At 52.6% G+C, this 15,777-nt stretch overlaps 1 protein-coding gene across 3 annotated transcripts in view; it reads left to right on the top strand.

Moving 5' to 3' along the window:
- The first annotated feature begins 2,890 nt into the window (after nt 1-2,890).
- TMEM44 (transmembrane protein 44) overlaps nt 2,891-15,777 on the top strand; it is a 31,013-nt gene continuing 18,126 nt past the window's right edge. The window contains exons 1-8 of one of the 3 annotated variants that reach the window (XM_079762473.1): nt 3,298-3,437; nt 4,460-4,559; nt 5,941-6,067; nt 7,771-7,864; nt 9,179-9,345; nt 9,527-9,613; nt 12,268-12,438; nt 13,942-14,133. In XM_079762473.1, coding sequence (XP_079618599.1) covers nt 4,498-4,559; nt 5,941-6,067; nt 7,771-7,864; nt 9,179-9,345; nt 9,527-9,613; nt 12,268-12,438; nt 13,942-14,133 — 900 coding nt within the window. In that variant the 5' untranslated portion in view covers nt 3,298-3,437; nt 4,460-4,497. Of the gene's footprint in view, nt 3,438-4,459; nt 4,560-5,940; nt 6,068-7,770; nt 7,865-9,178; nt 9,346-9,526; nt 9,614-12,267; nt 12,439-13,941; nt 14,134-15,777 lie in introns of all 3 variants that reach the window. The other 2 variants (XM_079762472.1, XM_079762474.1) reach the window with 2 other exon arrangements.

Here is a 15,777-nt window from a genome sequence, read left to right as displayed (position 1 = left end):
AAATAATTTCAAGAAGAAAAAAATAATTTCCACCATTTGTTGTCAGTTATGCTCAATTGGTGAATTCTGATTTCACCTTTCCTGTGGTTTTGAAATTTTTCAAAATAAAAAATTGGGGAGTCTGTCATAAGAGAAGAGAGAGAAATACCACAAGGGCTCAGTGCTATTCAGAACAAAATTGTACTGGAATCAAATGGTGACCACAGTGAGCAAACATGTGGCTTCGCTTCACTCTGCCTCGGCTGGCTGGGAGGTGGGGTTGTCCAGCTCCCATGCGGGCATGTAGGAACTTGGTGGGATGCTGGTTTCTTTCTAAATTGGAAGCTGCAGTGAGAACTTACATTTCTTTCAATAATTATTTTACTGCAAACATTCAATATTCTATTTAGTTAACTCTATAAAGTGAGTTGCCTTGCTCTTAGACAGCATTCATTGAGATTTACCTCTTTTAAAATGTAGGGCTTTTGCCCGGCCAGCATGGCTCAGTGGTTGAGCATCGACCTTTGAACCAGGAGGTCACAGTTCGATTCCTGGGCACATGCCTGGGTCGCAGGCTCAATCCCCAGTGTGGGGCGTGCAGGAGGCAGCTGATCGATGATTCTCTCTCATCATTGTTGATTCTATCTCTTCCTCTCCCTTCCTCTCTGAAATCAATAAAAATATATTTTAAAAAATAAAAAGGGTTAAAATGTAGGGCTTTTCTTGATGTAACATCTGTTAGTTCCGTTAGCCCTTGCCTGGCTCTGAGCATCGTGAAGTAAGTGACTTTCAGCAACCAGATGTGATTAATGAGGAACTTGGGGGGGGGGGGGGGGAAGGGGGGAGTGGAGAGAGAAGAAGCCTTCACAAGGTCATGCTGTGTGTTGATGACAGAGTTTTAACTAGAACCCGGGACCTGCTTTAATCATGACACTCTGGCATGTCTACAATGGGATTGATTAAGATTTGGAAATGCCATTATTTCAAAATGCTTTCTCTTGTAATGGATTTCTCTACATTTATAGCAGGTAAATCAAACTGACGGGAGGTTTTTAATGTCACTGAGGAGTAGCCATGAGCCCTTCCTCTAAATAATGCATTTTGCAAGAACGTTGGCAGGAGGCAATGTGTCCTTAGAGGAGAAAGCTGTTGAGCTCTGGCCTCTGTCCCCCCAGGTGGCTGGGATTCATGGCCACGACTGGCTGCCCGCTCCTTGCAGGACGGCCCAGACGGTGCAGCCTGCCTTTCTTCAGGACAATGCCTGTGGGTGTAGCGCCTCCGCCAACAGGAAATGCCTATTTGGAGGGAGGACATGTGTTATAATCTGCTTATTAGTTTTTCTTTTCGGGGGAACTCAGGACCTTGGCCAAAAAAACATTAACGTCTGGGCTGGGCGGGGCAGCTGCCTGGTAAAGGAACTGATTCACTTCCTGAGGACCGACCCTGTGAAGAGCCCTCTGGACGGTGCTGGGAGAATTTGAGAGGGTCCAAATGGCAGGGAGGGAGTTGGTTAGAATCTCTAACCCTAAGTGTTCCCAGCAGGGTGAAGTCCTCTGGTCCTTGTGCCGGGTCTGCAGCCTGCCTCTCTCTCCTCATCTCCTACCCTTGCTGCAGTACCTCTGCCGTTTGCTGGTGTCCACAGCCATGCTCTTCCCGCCTCCAGGATGGCCTTTGCGGGACTGGTGCCATGGCCTCATTGCCAAAAGCAAACGTTCTCCAAGGCCCAGCTCACACACAATGCTGGGTGTCACCAAAGCTGTGTAAACATGCTTATCCTATAGTACGTAACAGATGTGTATGGACTGTTTAAAAATCAACTTAGTCAGTAAATAGCATCTTATTATGTGCCAGGCACTGAGCTAGGAGCTGGGGGTACAGGTATAAACTAAACAACTGGCTGCAAGAGCTCACAGCCTGGTAGAAAGACAGCGCTCATCAGGCTGGAGAGGTGCCCTAATAGAGGAGTGTGGGCACAGGGCCTCATGCCCGCAGGACCAGGACACCCAGTCAGCCTGCGGAGGGAAGGCTGCAGGTGGAGTAGCTTTGGGACAGAAAAATTACAAGTTTGGTTTTAGATGTGTTCAATCAGACATCCAAGAGGAAATGCCGATCTGAAACCGGTTTGGCTCAGTGGATAGTGTCGGCCTGCGGACTCAAGGGTCCCAGGTTCGATTCCCGTCAGGGGCATGTACCTTGGTTGTGGGCACATCCCCAGTGGGGGGTGTGCAGGAGGCAGCTGATCGATGTTTTCTCTCTCATCGATGTTTCTGGCTTTCTATCCCTCTCCCTTCCTCTCTGTTAAAAATCAATAAAATATATTTTTTTAAAAAAGAGGAAATGCCGAGTAGGCAGCTGCACGTGTGAGTCTCAAGTCTGGGGGTTCTGACCTGGAGATACTCATTTGGGAGGCACAGGGACAGGGCTAGTATTTAACGCCAGGAGACCAGATGCTTCTTGCAGCTGATAGAGAAGTGAACCAGAACTGAGCTTTGTGTCTCCCCCATTAACTGACCTTATTCTTCACATTTCTTCGAATCTTTTTTTTTTTTTTAGTGGATCTAAGGCTCTTCCTAGGAAAGACAATAACAATTATCATTTCCCCTGCTGATGTGCCAGGTGCTCTATCTGCGGCGTTTCTACTAGTAATAATCACAGTAACTGAGCTGGGGACTCTCATCCTCCCTTTATAGGCATGATTTGTCCACCAGGCGCCTGTCTCCTCCTTCCTGGCTCTCAGCACACCTTTGTATTGTACCCTTTTAACCATCAGGACCAGGCCCCACTCACCTCGGGATCCCCGGCACCCAAGACCTTCGCCAGCGCGAAGGAATGTGTTGTTTGGTCCAGAAAATGTGGTGGATTGATGAACGGACAACGTGCCTTACAGTGGCCCCGCAGGTCACTGCATTCCGCGCAGGCCCCGCGCGTTGGCGGGGTGGGTGACGGCGAAGGGGTCGGCACCACTGCGGCTGTCAGGGGGCGGCGGCCGCAGCCTTTGTGCGGAGGTTGCTCCCGGCTCCCGCCGCTGGGGGGCGGCCTCCCGCCCGTGGACCCCCGACAATAGCGAGAGGGGTGGGGAGCCGCGCGGTCCGGAAACTTTAACCTGGAGTCCGGGCCGCCGCCGCCGCCAGCGCCCGGGAGCGCCGAGCTGGGCGCGCCCATCTCGCCCGCGGTCGGGGCGCTCGGAGGGCTGCCGCGGGGGAACCTCACCCGGAGAAGGGGCGAGGGGCGGCAGCGCCCGGCTACCCACGGCCCGGGAGGCTGCGCACGGGTCCCTGCCACGCGGAAGGCTCCGGCACCGGCCGGCGGGCCGAGCCTGCCATGGGGGAGGCGCCCAGCCCCGCGCCCGCCCTTTGGGACTGGGGCTACTTGGACCGCTGCTTCGCCCGCCACCGCGTCTGCATCTCCTTCAGCCTGTGGCTCTGCGCCTCCTCCTGCTGGATCGCCGCCCACACACTGTAATGGGGACGGGGACGGCGGCGCCAGGGTGGGGGCGGTTGGGCTGCGGGGAGAATGGGGTGCTACCTCCCCACCCCCCTACTAACTCCCTCTTGCAAACCTAGAGGGAAGGGGGGCCGAAAGGGAGGATGCAGGAGGTAGCCCAGTTCCAGGATCGAAACTAACATTTCCGTAGACTGAAGTCGGATCGTTTTTTCCGGCTTCCACGCACTGGGAGGCTGGCTGGGCTGTGGGCCAGCAGGAGGAGGCTGGGTGGTGCAGTGGGCAGGGCCCTGGACTGGAAGCCGCCCGTCCTGGGTTCTGTTGTCAGCCTTTCCCCACTGGCTAGCGGTGTGAGCTGGGCAAGCTCTAAAACCTCTGGGCATTTTCCTTACGTGAAAGGGGAGGATAACTCCTAGGACTGAAGGGAGGGTTAAATGAGCTAGCACCGGCAAAGTGCTTAGTAAGTGCTCATTAAACGTTACTATTGCTCCAGTTCTGCCACCAACCCTTGGCAGAGGGCAAGGACCTTGGACAAAGCTGATGTTTCTGGCCTCAATTTCCCTCTCAGCTGGGAAATGGGGAAGGGGTGATCTGACTTTGCCCTGATCTGTCCAGTCCCCAGAGTGGTTTGGCCTGGGGGTCACCGTAACCTGGGCTCTACGGGTGAAGTCTGGTTCAGCCACCCTGTCCCAAGCTCGGAAGGCTGGTGTCATCCACATATTCCCTGACGGAGGAGAAAGGACCAGCACCCCTAGAAGGCGTGCACCGCCTCACCTTAGGCACTATGGATGCCCCCCTGGGCGTGTGGTAGTGTTACAGAGTCTCAGCTCACTACCCAGTCACTGGAGTAGGAATAAAAAGACACTAGAACATGCACTGTGGGCCTAGGGTTGCATTCATTAACTCGTTTAATCCTGCCACCTTCCCAGGAGGTAGGGACTGTCCTGACCCATTTAGATCAGGAAGCCTGAGGTTCGGAGAGGTTAACCAACTTGCGGAGGGATGGATGGAAAAACTGAAACCCAACCCTGTTCCCCAGGGGCAGGCTTGAGAGGCGTTAGCTAGCCAGACCAGAGGATGGAACTTAGGAGGTGCTGGCGTGCGCTATCTCACTTGTTCCTCCCTCGGAGGTCCGCGAGGTAGGCATTTCACCGACGTGGGCACCAAGGTTTGGAGAGAAGCCCAGCCAGGCAGCCTCTGCTTTCTCACCCTGCTTAGGTGTGGGCACACTGTTTGTTTTTAGGGCTTCACCGTCCCTTCACCTTCTTTTGTCTTTAGAGACTGTACCTCTTCCGAGCTGTTTGGCAGCCTGGCATCCCCAACCCCCGGGAGCTGGGAAAGGGCTGGGCAGCAGCGGGGTTCAGAGCGAAGCCTCCTGAGGCTAGAGGCCCGCCGTTGGCCCACCGCTGACGCCCCTGTTCCCATAAGCCTCCGTTTTCTCCACTTTCAAATGGGAGCGTTGAGATAGACTATTTCTAATCTTGGTCTAACTCAGAGTTTCTCGTTTAGAGTCTTCGTTCCTAAAACCCGAGTCAGTTTCAGGAGCCCAGGGCCCAAGTGAAAGGTTGCTCTTCCTTCTCTGGGCTTCAGGCCTCCCCGAATAGCCTTCCACCCTCGTCCATTATTCCCATGGGCTGATGCTCAGAACCAGTCAAATGGTCCCAAGGACGTCCCACCCTGTGAGTCCTAAGGATGAGGAAGTGAAACCAGAGCTGCCACGGCGGTGCTTCGGTTTCCCCAGGAGAAAAGTAGCTGGGAACCACCTAGCACACACTGCTTCTGAGAGCCAGTCGTGACGCTGACAGAGGACCTCCGGCCCCTCCCAGCACGTCCTGCCTCTCTGAGCTTGTGAGGGTGCAGCAGGCAGAGGCAGTAAGGGAGATAACCCAGCACGTCGTGGAGGGGCCTCAGGGAGAGGTTAGCCCTAAGTTCCATGGCATCTTCAGGAGTTTTGCTCTCCCTCTGTGCAAGGAGCATGTACCCCAAACGAAGTCAGCTTGGATATGGGCCGGCAGAAGGCTGGCCACTCCATTGCATGGATAGATGAGAAGGATTTCGCTTTCATTTCAAAGAAGCAAGCTGCCTTTCTAAATTTAGGCAATGAATTCTGCTCTGCAGTAAGCTACAGTGATGGGGCTACTTTTATCACCCTCCTGTTTCCTTTCATAACACAAAACCCCCAGCTAGTTTGTCCGCACTGAAAGCTGGTCATGAACCTGAGTTGGCCAGATCTGTAGGAGGGAAGAAATTCCTCTTCATTCGAGAAATTCCTCTTCATTCAGGAGCAAAACTCCTGAAGATGCCATGGAACTTAGGGCTAACCTCTCCCACCCCACGCTGGGAGCCTTTTGAGCCTTTCTTTTCTGATCTGTAAACTAAGTTCAAAAGCACCCGCTGAATACCTGGGGGAGAAAGTGCTTTCTATGGACACACAAGTCACAACTGTCTTTCCCAGACACCTGCTTTGGGAGCCCAAACGTACGGCTTCCACTTTCTGTCCACACCCGTCTGTCTCCGCAGGCTTCTCTATCTGAGATGTGCAAAGAAATGCAGACAGGACCAGTCAGCGCTGTGTGCTGCCTGCTGCCTCCTGGCCAGCCTGTGCGACACGGTTGGGGCGATTCTGGCCAGACAGCTCACGATCCAGGTGCGTCAGGCCCATAGGTGACCATGGCTTCTGTCTCGTTCCCTCACCATGCTAGGCACAATTTGCTCAGGGCCTGTGTTCTTGCTGGTCGTTCGGCTCCCCTCCAGTGCTTTTGTCCAGACAGCCGCATGGCTCACTGCTCACCTCCTTTAAGTCTTTGCTCAGAAGCCACCTTCTCAACAAGGCCTCCCCTGACCACCCGTGTACCTCTACCACAGACCCCCTCATCCTGCTCCATCTTCTTCATGGCTTACCCCCAATACACCATCTACTTTACTTAGTATGTTTATTGCTTATTTTATTTAACTCCTACTAGAATATTAGCTCCACAGGGGCAAGAATTTGTATTCACTAATGTAATCCCATCACTCAAAACAGCAGCTGACACATAGTAGATGCTCAATAAATAGTGATTGTTGGTACTATTGTTTTTATTTTTTTTAAATATATATTTTATTGATTTTGGAGCGGGAGGGAGAGAAACATCAATGATGAGAGAGAATCATTGATCGGCTGCCTCCTGCACGCCCCCTAACTGGGGATCGAGCATGCAACCTGGGCATGTGCCCCTGACTGGAAACAAACCCGGGACCCTTCAGTCCACAGGCAGACGCTCTATCCACTGAGCCAAACTGGCTAGGGTGGTACTGTTGTTTTTAGAGTCCAGGACCCAGCCCTAGCTTCATGCAGGAGGGGGTCTGAATCCCTTCCCAGGTGGTTATGAGGGCTTTGGGGAAAGTGAGAAGCAGTTATAAGTTTTTGAAAATTCTAGGCCCTCAAACAAACCTGTATAGGAGGAGCCTATTCCAAAACATGTATCACAAGGAAAACCTGCGGGCCCCCTGCAGGGCCACCCATAGGGCTGATCCAGGCCTTGTGCCCACCCAGCTGGGCATGAGGGAGGACAGCCTAGGAACAGATTGGGAGAGTTCTAGACGCGGCTTTGAGCAGTACTGTCTCAGAAACAGATCACTTTTTATTTGGATGCCCATTCTCATTAGGTGATGCAAAATAATGAGGTCTAGCTCAAGTCCAATAATAATAGTTGGTATTTATTAAACACTTAACACTGTACTTAGCACTAAGGGCTTTTCGTGTATTAACTCATTTGATTCCCAAATCACCCTATGACATGAGTGCTCTTATCTTGTTTTACACACGTGGAAACTGCGGCATAGAGAGGTTAAATAACTTCTCTAGGGTCACCCTGTAGTAAGTAGCAGTGCCAGGATTCAAACCCAGAAATGCATGCTCTTACTACTAACCATCCTGTCCTGGTAGCTAGTGCATTTACAGGTGAGTGCATTTTACTTTCCTCTAGGCGCTGGCCTAAGCACTTTCCATGTATTGACTCAAGTAATCTGCGTAAATCGTGAGGAAGGCACTATTATTAACTCTGTTTTAGAGCTGAGGAAACTGAGGCCCAGAGGCCAGTGGCTGGGCCAAAGTTACCCAGCAGAGATTACACCGTGCGGTGGAGAGAGTGTGGAATAGGAAGCGGAGGGCTGGGTTTGGGTTCCTGGCCCATCATTTAAGCACCCACCCCACCTCCTTATCAGTCAGAGGGAGGTGATCTCGACCTTTCTTGGGAGGCGTCCCTGGAAGCACTCCTCAGTGGAGCGCACGGGTGTGCAGGGAGATCCAGGATGAGAAGTGCTGTTTGAATATGTTTGAACATCAAGGCTGTTTCCATCTGCTCCCAGGTTTTCACTGGTGCCTACCTAGCAGCTGTTGACCTGATGAACTTTGTGTTCATTCTCTTCCCAGTCTGCGGCTCCAAGTTCAAGTCTAATTCGGGTGAGTGTGTGGCCATCTGTTCCTGCCTTCATTCATGCTCTCATTCATCATCACCCTGGACCCCTGCCAGGCATAGACGAACGAACGAGCCAGAGGAGGGAGACAGGGCCCTAAGCACCCTTAGAGCTGCTAGTGGGGAGGTGTGTGCACACCTAGGGCACCAGAGGGGGAGCAGGGGCTGCAGGTGTCAGAGAAAGAGTGACGTTGGAACTGGGACTGCAGGGAAGGCATTCCTGGTTAAGAGAACAGTGGGCAAAGGCCAAGAAGAGGGTGGTGCATGGCTTTGGGGATGAACAGTGATCTCTGTGCAAGTCCGGGGTGGCCAGTGAAGCCCCACAGCTTCCAGAAATGGATGCCAGGAACGGGCATGCGCCGCCTCAGGCAGAGCAGGGGCTGTAAGTGACTGAGATGGGATGAGTAGTCGAGTGTGTAGGACTGGGCATTCCTGAGAAGAGAATGCTTGCACCAGTGGGGTCATAGAAGATGCCCTCAGCCCAGTCAGCATGGCTCAGTGGCTGAGCATTGAACTATGAACCAGGAGGTCACAGTTCCATTCCTGGTCAGGGCACATGCCTGGGATGCGGGCTCCATCCCCAGTGTGGGGCATGCAGGAGGCAGCCAATCAGTGATTCTCTCTCATCACTGATGTTTCTATCTCTCTGTCCCTTTCCGTTCTTCTCTGAAATCAATAAAAATATATATATTTTAAAAGATGCCCTCAGCTGCACCGTGCTGCCCAGAGGAGAAACGTTCTTACTAGGATGGTTCAGAGGAGCATCTGTCTTATATTAAAGGGAGATTTCCAAAGAAGATGCTCCTTGCCCACTCAGTTTCGGTGTCCTGGCACCAGGCGTTCACTCGATGCATTCACCAGGCTTGTGCCAGTTCCGCTCTGTGCCAGGCTCTGCAGAGATTGTAAAAACTACCAGGGCGCAGTGCCTGCCCTCAGGGGGTTCCAGTCTTGGAGAGGCAACCCTGTGCACTCAGATACATATATATGATACAGGAAATGTCACCCTGCCTTGAACATAAAAGTTATAAGAGGGCTGAGGAAGGAGAGAGTACCAGCTGTGTGTGTGTGTGTGTGTGTGTGTGTGTGTGTGTGTGTGTGTGTGTAGGGGGACAGGTGGTGGGGAGGAAAGACTTCTTTCTTCATCGAGGGGGCACAACCTTAGGGCCTTGAAGGGTTGAGAGGATCTGGCCAGAACAACATGGGAATATGAGCCTGCCCTGGCATCAGGGCTGGGTCAACACCAGTTCTTCCCAGACTCTCAAGTTCCCAGGAACCATATGGGATTTTGGTGTCTGTTGCAGGTCACGGCTCCCAGGAGAGGAAGGGGAGGCGGCGGCTCAGGGCCAGTGTATTTGCCTTGACTCTGCCCCTGAGCCTGGGCCCCTGCTGGGCTCTCTGGGCTGCTGTCCCGAAGGCTTCAGGCCTTGTCCCAGGGCCACAGCGGAGGCTGCTGGGAAGCCTGCTGCAGGTGAGGCTGAGCCAGCTGGGGGCCCATGGGGGAGTGATGGTCCCTTCAAAATGCCTGGGGGGGGGGGCGGTGGTGGGCAGGGTTAGCCTTTATTGGGAGGAACCTACTAAAAGCAGGAAAGGCGGGTCTGGGGTGCACGGTGGTCTTCTCGGGGTGCTGACTCTATCACCTGTTCCCACAGGACAACACGGAAATGTTTGGCTACCTGCTGGGTGGCATCGCTGCCTGTGGCTCCTGGGCTTCCCGGATCCCCCCACTCTCCAGAATCGTGAGGCTGGGGTTGGGGCTGGGATAGGGGCCACGTGACAGGTTTTAGGGCATCTGGGAGCACTGTCAAAGCTCCGGGTCACCGGGCCGAGAGGTGGTGCCACCCCGTGTGTGTGTGGAGCTGGGGGTGGGAGGGTGGGCGGCTGGCCCAGGGGAAGTCCTGAGGCCTCTCACTGGAAAGCCCACTGCGTTCTCTCCGTTTCTTACAGCAGATGAGGAGCGGGCTCTCAGGTAAAAGCCACCAGGGTTGGACCAACAAGCATCGCGTTAGGGAGTGAGAAGGTTTTAGAGGATAGAATCATGTAGCTACTGGGGTTCTGTGTATTCGAGGGCATCTTATGGGCAAGTATCTTCCAGGCGTCTGGGGTGAGGGGAGACCTGTGTTGGCCAGTCCCGGGGGATATAGGTGTGACTTGAGACACTGCTTGCCCCCAGGAAGCTCACCGTCTCCTGGGAGACACAGAAACGCAAAGCAGGGTAATTTAATGCTCTAAGAAATACAGCATCACATGTTTGGGGATTCGGAGGAGAGAGAGAAGGCTCCAATACTATCCAGATGAGTGAAGCTGAAAACTTCACACAGCCAGGCCGGTGGCTGCTGGGAGACCTCAGGTTTCTCCGAAGGGATGCGGGATTAAGGAGGCAGAGGTGAGGGAAGGAGGAGCCCGCATGGGAAAAGCCACCAAGGCAAGAAAGAGCGAGATACTGTGGACGTGTGCAAACGGCCCTTCCTGGGGGCCTTGCGGAGGGAATAATGGCGGGCCGAACACCGGAAACATGACAGGCCTGTCACTGTGTCTAAAAAGGAGTCACTTGTCCAAGAGCACCATTTAATAGCAGTTCCAGGAGGACAGGATTCGGGGATGGCAGGTGCTCAGTTGATCATTGGTGGGAAGCTGTCGCTTATGCTGTGACGAAACCTCACCAGACATGGGGTCTCATCAGCAAAGGTACTATCTCCAGATCAAGGGAGGGGAGCGTAGGAAGCACTGCTCTCCCTTCAGCGACCCCTGGGACAGGTCTCCAGGTGGCCTGGGGGCCGGGAAACTATGTCACCTGATGATCTTAGAAGAAACTGGTGCGGTGCCTCGACCTGTTATTAGTTCCTAGCGCTGCCATAACAAAGCGTCACAAACTTTGAACCACAGAAATGTATTGTCTCGAAGTCCTGGAGGCCAAAAGGTGCTGAGGGTGTCAGCAGGGCCACACTCCCTGTTGAAGGTGCTGAGGAATGATCTGTCCCAGGCCCCTCGCCTAGCTTCCGGTGGCAGCATGCCATGGCCTTCCCTCTGTATCTGTCTCTGTCCATGTTCCCCTTTTTTTAAGGACAGACTCATCTTAGATTAGGGCTCACCCTGATAACCTCATCTGAACTTGATCATCTGCAAAGACCGTATCTCTAAATAAGGTCATATTCACAGGCTCTGGGGTTGGGACTCACATCTTTTGGGGACACACAATCCGAACCATAACATCACCCCATCTAAAATAGCCCAGGCCAGCCCCACCGCTGTGTCCGTCACTCTGCTTAGTTTTCTTCATAGCATTTGTCACATCCTGAAATTAGCTCCTTCAGTTACTGACCAAGTTGTTATCTTGGTAACAAGACAGAAGAATGTCAGCGCCGTGAGGGCAGCGGGCTTGTCTGTTTTATGCCCCGCTGTATTCAGGTGCTTGGGGCCTGCAGGTGCCAGCAAACATTTGCTCATGAATGACCTAATCTGGCCTGGAAGAAGGAAGCTCCTGGCTGTAGGAGTCAGAAGGGCTGTCTTAGGGCAGGAAGAGCAGCCTTATTCTCTGCAGTTTCGGAAAACAACACTGGGAAGAGGTTATGGGAGGGCCACTTCCCATTCGCGGGTTAGACACTTTGCACAGTGCCTGGTATAAGAGAGCAATCATTATATTGATACTAGAGGCCTGGTGCACGAAATTCGTGCATGGGGGAGGGTCCCCTCACCCAGCCTGCACCCTCTTCAATCCAGGACCCCTTGGGGGATGTCCGACTGCTGGTTTAGGCCCAATCTCGGGGATCGGGCCTAAACCGGCAGTCGGACATCCCTCTCACAATTCTGGACTGCTGGCTCCTAATTGCTCACCTGCATGCCTGCCTGGTCACCCCTAACTGCCCCCCGCTGCCGGCCAGATTTCCCCAACTGCTCCCTTCCTGCCGGCCTGGTTGCTCTTAACTGCCCCCCCCCCCCTGCCAGCCTGGTCACCTCTTACTGCCCCCCCCCCCGCCAGCCTGGTCGCCGCCAACTGCCCCCCACTCTGCTGGCTTGGTCGCCCCCAACTGCCCCCGCTGCCAGCCTGGTCACCCCATGCAACCTGCTTGTTCAGTTGTTTAGTCGTCCCTCACTAACCCCCCTGCTGGCCTGGTCATAGGCAGCCATCTTGTGAGGGCACGAGGGTCAATTTGCATATCACCTCTTTATTATATAGTATTTCGACCTTAGGAGGTAGTGGGCTTCCCATCACTAAAGGCATTCAAGCCTGATGGCCCCTTGGCAGGAAGATCAGTGCACCTGGGGGACTTGTCATGGGCAGAGGGTTTGCCCTCAACCTGCTATGCCACCAGGGCCTTGGATCTTAGCTCTAAGGCAGCTGGGGGCAGTGGCCGTGTTCCCTCCTGCCCAGCTCTCTCCTCTCTCTGCCTAGTGCCGGGGTAAGGCGTTTCCCTCCATCCACCTATGGACCCGGCTCCTGTCGGCCCTGGCTGGCCTCCTCTACGCCTCAGCCATTGTGGCCCATGACCGGAGGCCCGAGTACCTGCTGCGGGCCACACCCTGGTTCCTGACCTCCCTGGGCCGTGCCGCGCTGGACCTCGCCGTATCTACCCCAGGCCCAGAGGCATCTTCCTGTCTCTCCTCCCTGCCTCTACCATGCCCTCCTTCCCTCTTGCTAGATTGGAACTCTCTCCCAGTGGCCAGGGAGGTGGTTTGAAGCCTGGGGCAGGCAGACACAATGACAATGTGCAATTTTGTGTTTTGTTTCCTTTTTTTTTTTATAAGAATAATTATCTCTTGCTGGAGCTCTGTTAAACAGCAGAGGGGGCTGTGCCAGTTCCTGGCCCTGGGATCAGAAGAGCAGGTTGCCGTCTCAGTTCTGCTCCCAACCTAGGTCTGTCCCTGCCCTCAGTGAACCTGTCACCTTGTCTTTACCTTGCCTTCCTCCCGGGCCGGGGGATGGCTGTGCAGGCTGACCAGCTGTGCAGTGGTGATCCTGCCCTGTGTGCTCTTGGGTTGGGGCAGCAGAGATAAAAGTTGACAAGGGGCTGCCCTTTGTCAGTGATCGTGAGCACCTACCTGGTTCCCCAGGGGTGTTGCCTGATGTGCTGACACACCAGTGACCTTGGCATGAGGACCTCAAGGGCAAGCTAAATGCAGACAGTGATGGTTGATAGAGAGAGAGAGAGAGAGAGAGAGAGAGAGAGAGAGAGAGAGAGAAACCTGTGGATTTAGCATCAATAGTTCAGAAACTGACTTCCTCATGTACTGTGTTAATTTGCTAGGGGAGGTAGAAGAGGGTAAAAGGGGGATAAATGGTGATGTAAGGAGACTTGACATGGGGTGGTGAGCACAATACAATATACAGATGATGTATTATAGAATTCCCTGAGACCTATATAATTTTATTAACCAATGTCACCCCAATAAATACCATTTTAAAAACTTTCCTAGGGCTGCCATCACAAATTGCCACAAACCTGAAGCTTAAACAACAGAAATGTATTCTTTCGGCCCTGGAGGCTAGAAGTCCCAAATCCAGGCAGGGCCGCACTCTCCCCGAAGGCACTGGGGGAGAACCTGTCCGTTCCTCTTCCAGCTCCTGCTGGCTCCTGGTGCTCCTTGTCTTGTGGCCGCATCATTTACCGCTGCCTCCTTTTGTGTGCCTCTGTGCCCTCTCCGCTTACAGGGACTCCTGCCATGGGATTTAGGATCCACCCTAATCACTGTGACCGCATCTTAACTAATTGTATCAGCCAAGATCCTATTTCCAAAGAAGGTCACATTCTGGGATATGAATTTGGCGGAGACTATTCACCCCTCTGTGTGTATGGTCCCTGTAAGGCAAATGCTTCGAGGACAATGCTTTTCAACATGCTTTTGTTTAACAAGTATTTCCCAAGTGCTTGGTGGAGGCAGGCTCTTACTAAGAGATAGGCCCTTTAAGGAGGAAAGTAGAGAGAGTCAGGCCTGGTCCTGTGCTCAAATGAGCGCCCCAACCCGGGGACAGAGAGCGCAGGGTGGGGCCCAGGGTGCAGAGGTGAAGGCGGCACTGGGTGGCTGCAACTCTCCGCTTCCTTGGACCTTAACGCCATCCACTTCCCAGATCATCTTCCTTTCCTGGGTGATGAAAAGCAAGATGAGGCGGGCCTTGGGGTTTGCCTCTGAAGCCAGAGCGAGCCCCGACACCCAAGCCCTTCTGACCAGCGCAGAGAAAGAGGAAGACAACGAGGAGGCGAGGAATCACGGGCTGGAAAACCGCTGGTCCCACCAGTGTCTGCATGTGGAGGGGACAGAGGTGAGCCTGGGATTCTGGATCCCCCTGAGCTTGGCCGCTTGGTCACTTTAAAAAACGACTGTTGGTGCCCAATGCGAAGGGGCCCTGAATAAATAGGACTTTCCATTTTCCCGATTACAACGTATTTTTAAAAGTTTCTGAACACTTAATAAACTTCAATCTAGGCTTAGCAATGTAGATGAAAAATAGTCAAGTGTCCACTTATGCTATTTAGTAATTTACTTACTCATATATATTTAAGTTTACATACTACATAAATTAACATGTAATCTGACTGAGTTAATGAAATAGAAGATAGTGGGGGGTATGGCCAAGGTGAAGGGGGTTTATATAGGTGCGTGGACCAAAGACCCTGGTTCCCATAAAGGCTCTAAGGCAGGGGTGGGGAACGTCCGGCCCGAGGGCCCGTATGAGGCCCATGAAATCATTTGGTCTGGCCCTGCCAAGGCATTAGGGGTGAGTTAATTAAGTGTTTGACCAAATATAGGAGGCTACCTTTTAAGTTGATAATTTTGTATGGCCTGCAAATGATGTTATAACTATCCAACTGACCCTTGGCAGAAAATGGGTTTCCCATCCCTGCTCTAATGGGAAGTTATTTTCATTCCACTCAAGCAACCGTTAGGAAATTTATCCCAAAACAGAGCTACAATGAGTCAAGAGCGCCCTGTGTGTCTGGTTGTTGTAAGGGGAGGAAGAAGAGACTTGGCAATCTTTTCAGCATTCCTCAACCACAGTGGTTCTCAAAGTGAGGTCCCTGGACCAGCATTATCTGGGAAGTAACTTATTAGAAATGCAAATTCTAGCCAAAACCGGTTTGGCTCAGTGGATAGAGCGTCGGCCTGTGTACTCAAGGGTCCCAGGTTCGATTCCGGTCTAGGGCATGTGCCTTGGTTGCGGGCACATCCCCAGTAGGGGGTGTGCAGGAGGCAGCTGATCAATGTTTCTCTCCCATCGATGTTTCTAACTCTCTATCCCTCTCTCTTCCTCTCTGTAAAAAATCAATAAAATATATTTTTTTTTAAAAAGAAATGCAAATTCTAGGCTTCCACCTGGCTCTACCCAATCCTAAGCTGAGAGTGTGTTTTGTGGTTTTAAGATATTTTTTATTGATTTCAGGAAGGAAGAGAGAGGGAGAGAGAGATAGAAACATCAATGATGAGAGAGAATCATCCATCGGCTGCCTCCTACATGCCCCACACTGGGAATGGAGCCCGCAACCCGCTCATGGGCCCTTGACTGGAACCGAACCCAGGACCCTTCAGTCTGTAGGCTGATGCTCTATCCACTGAGCCAAACCAGCCAGGGCTACTGCTGAGAGTGTTTTGATCAGCCCTCTGGGTGCTTCGGGTGCACACTATAGCACGAGAACCACTGCTTTGCAAAAGCATTTGTTTAGCACCTACTGCCGTGGTTCCCAGACTTTGCCATATTTTAGAATCATCTGCGAGGCTTTTAAACTTTCCAGGTCACATCCAGACCAATTAAACCAGAATATCTGGGACAAGGGGTTGAGAGCTAAACATCAGTTGTTTTGTGTTTTTTTAAATGCCCAGGTGATTCCACTGTGCAGCAAAGTTTGGGAACCACTGACATACTGTGACCTCAGAGAGATAAGATGCATTTTATAGGAAGCAAAAAGTG

The sequence above is a fragment of the Cnephaeus nilssonii genome, assembly GCF_951640355.1.
Source record: "Cnephaeus nilssonii genome assembly, chromosome: 3".
Classification (NCBI taxonomy): domain Eukaryota; kingdom Metazoa; phylum Chordata; class Mammalia; order Chiroptera; family Vespertilionidae; genus Cnephaeus; species Cnephaeus nilssonii.
The sequence above is the reverse complement of the archived record's forward strand: the minus strand, read 5'-3'. Positions and strand labels throughout refer to the sequence as shown.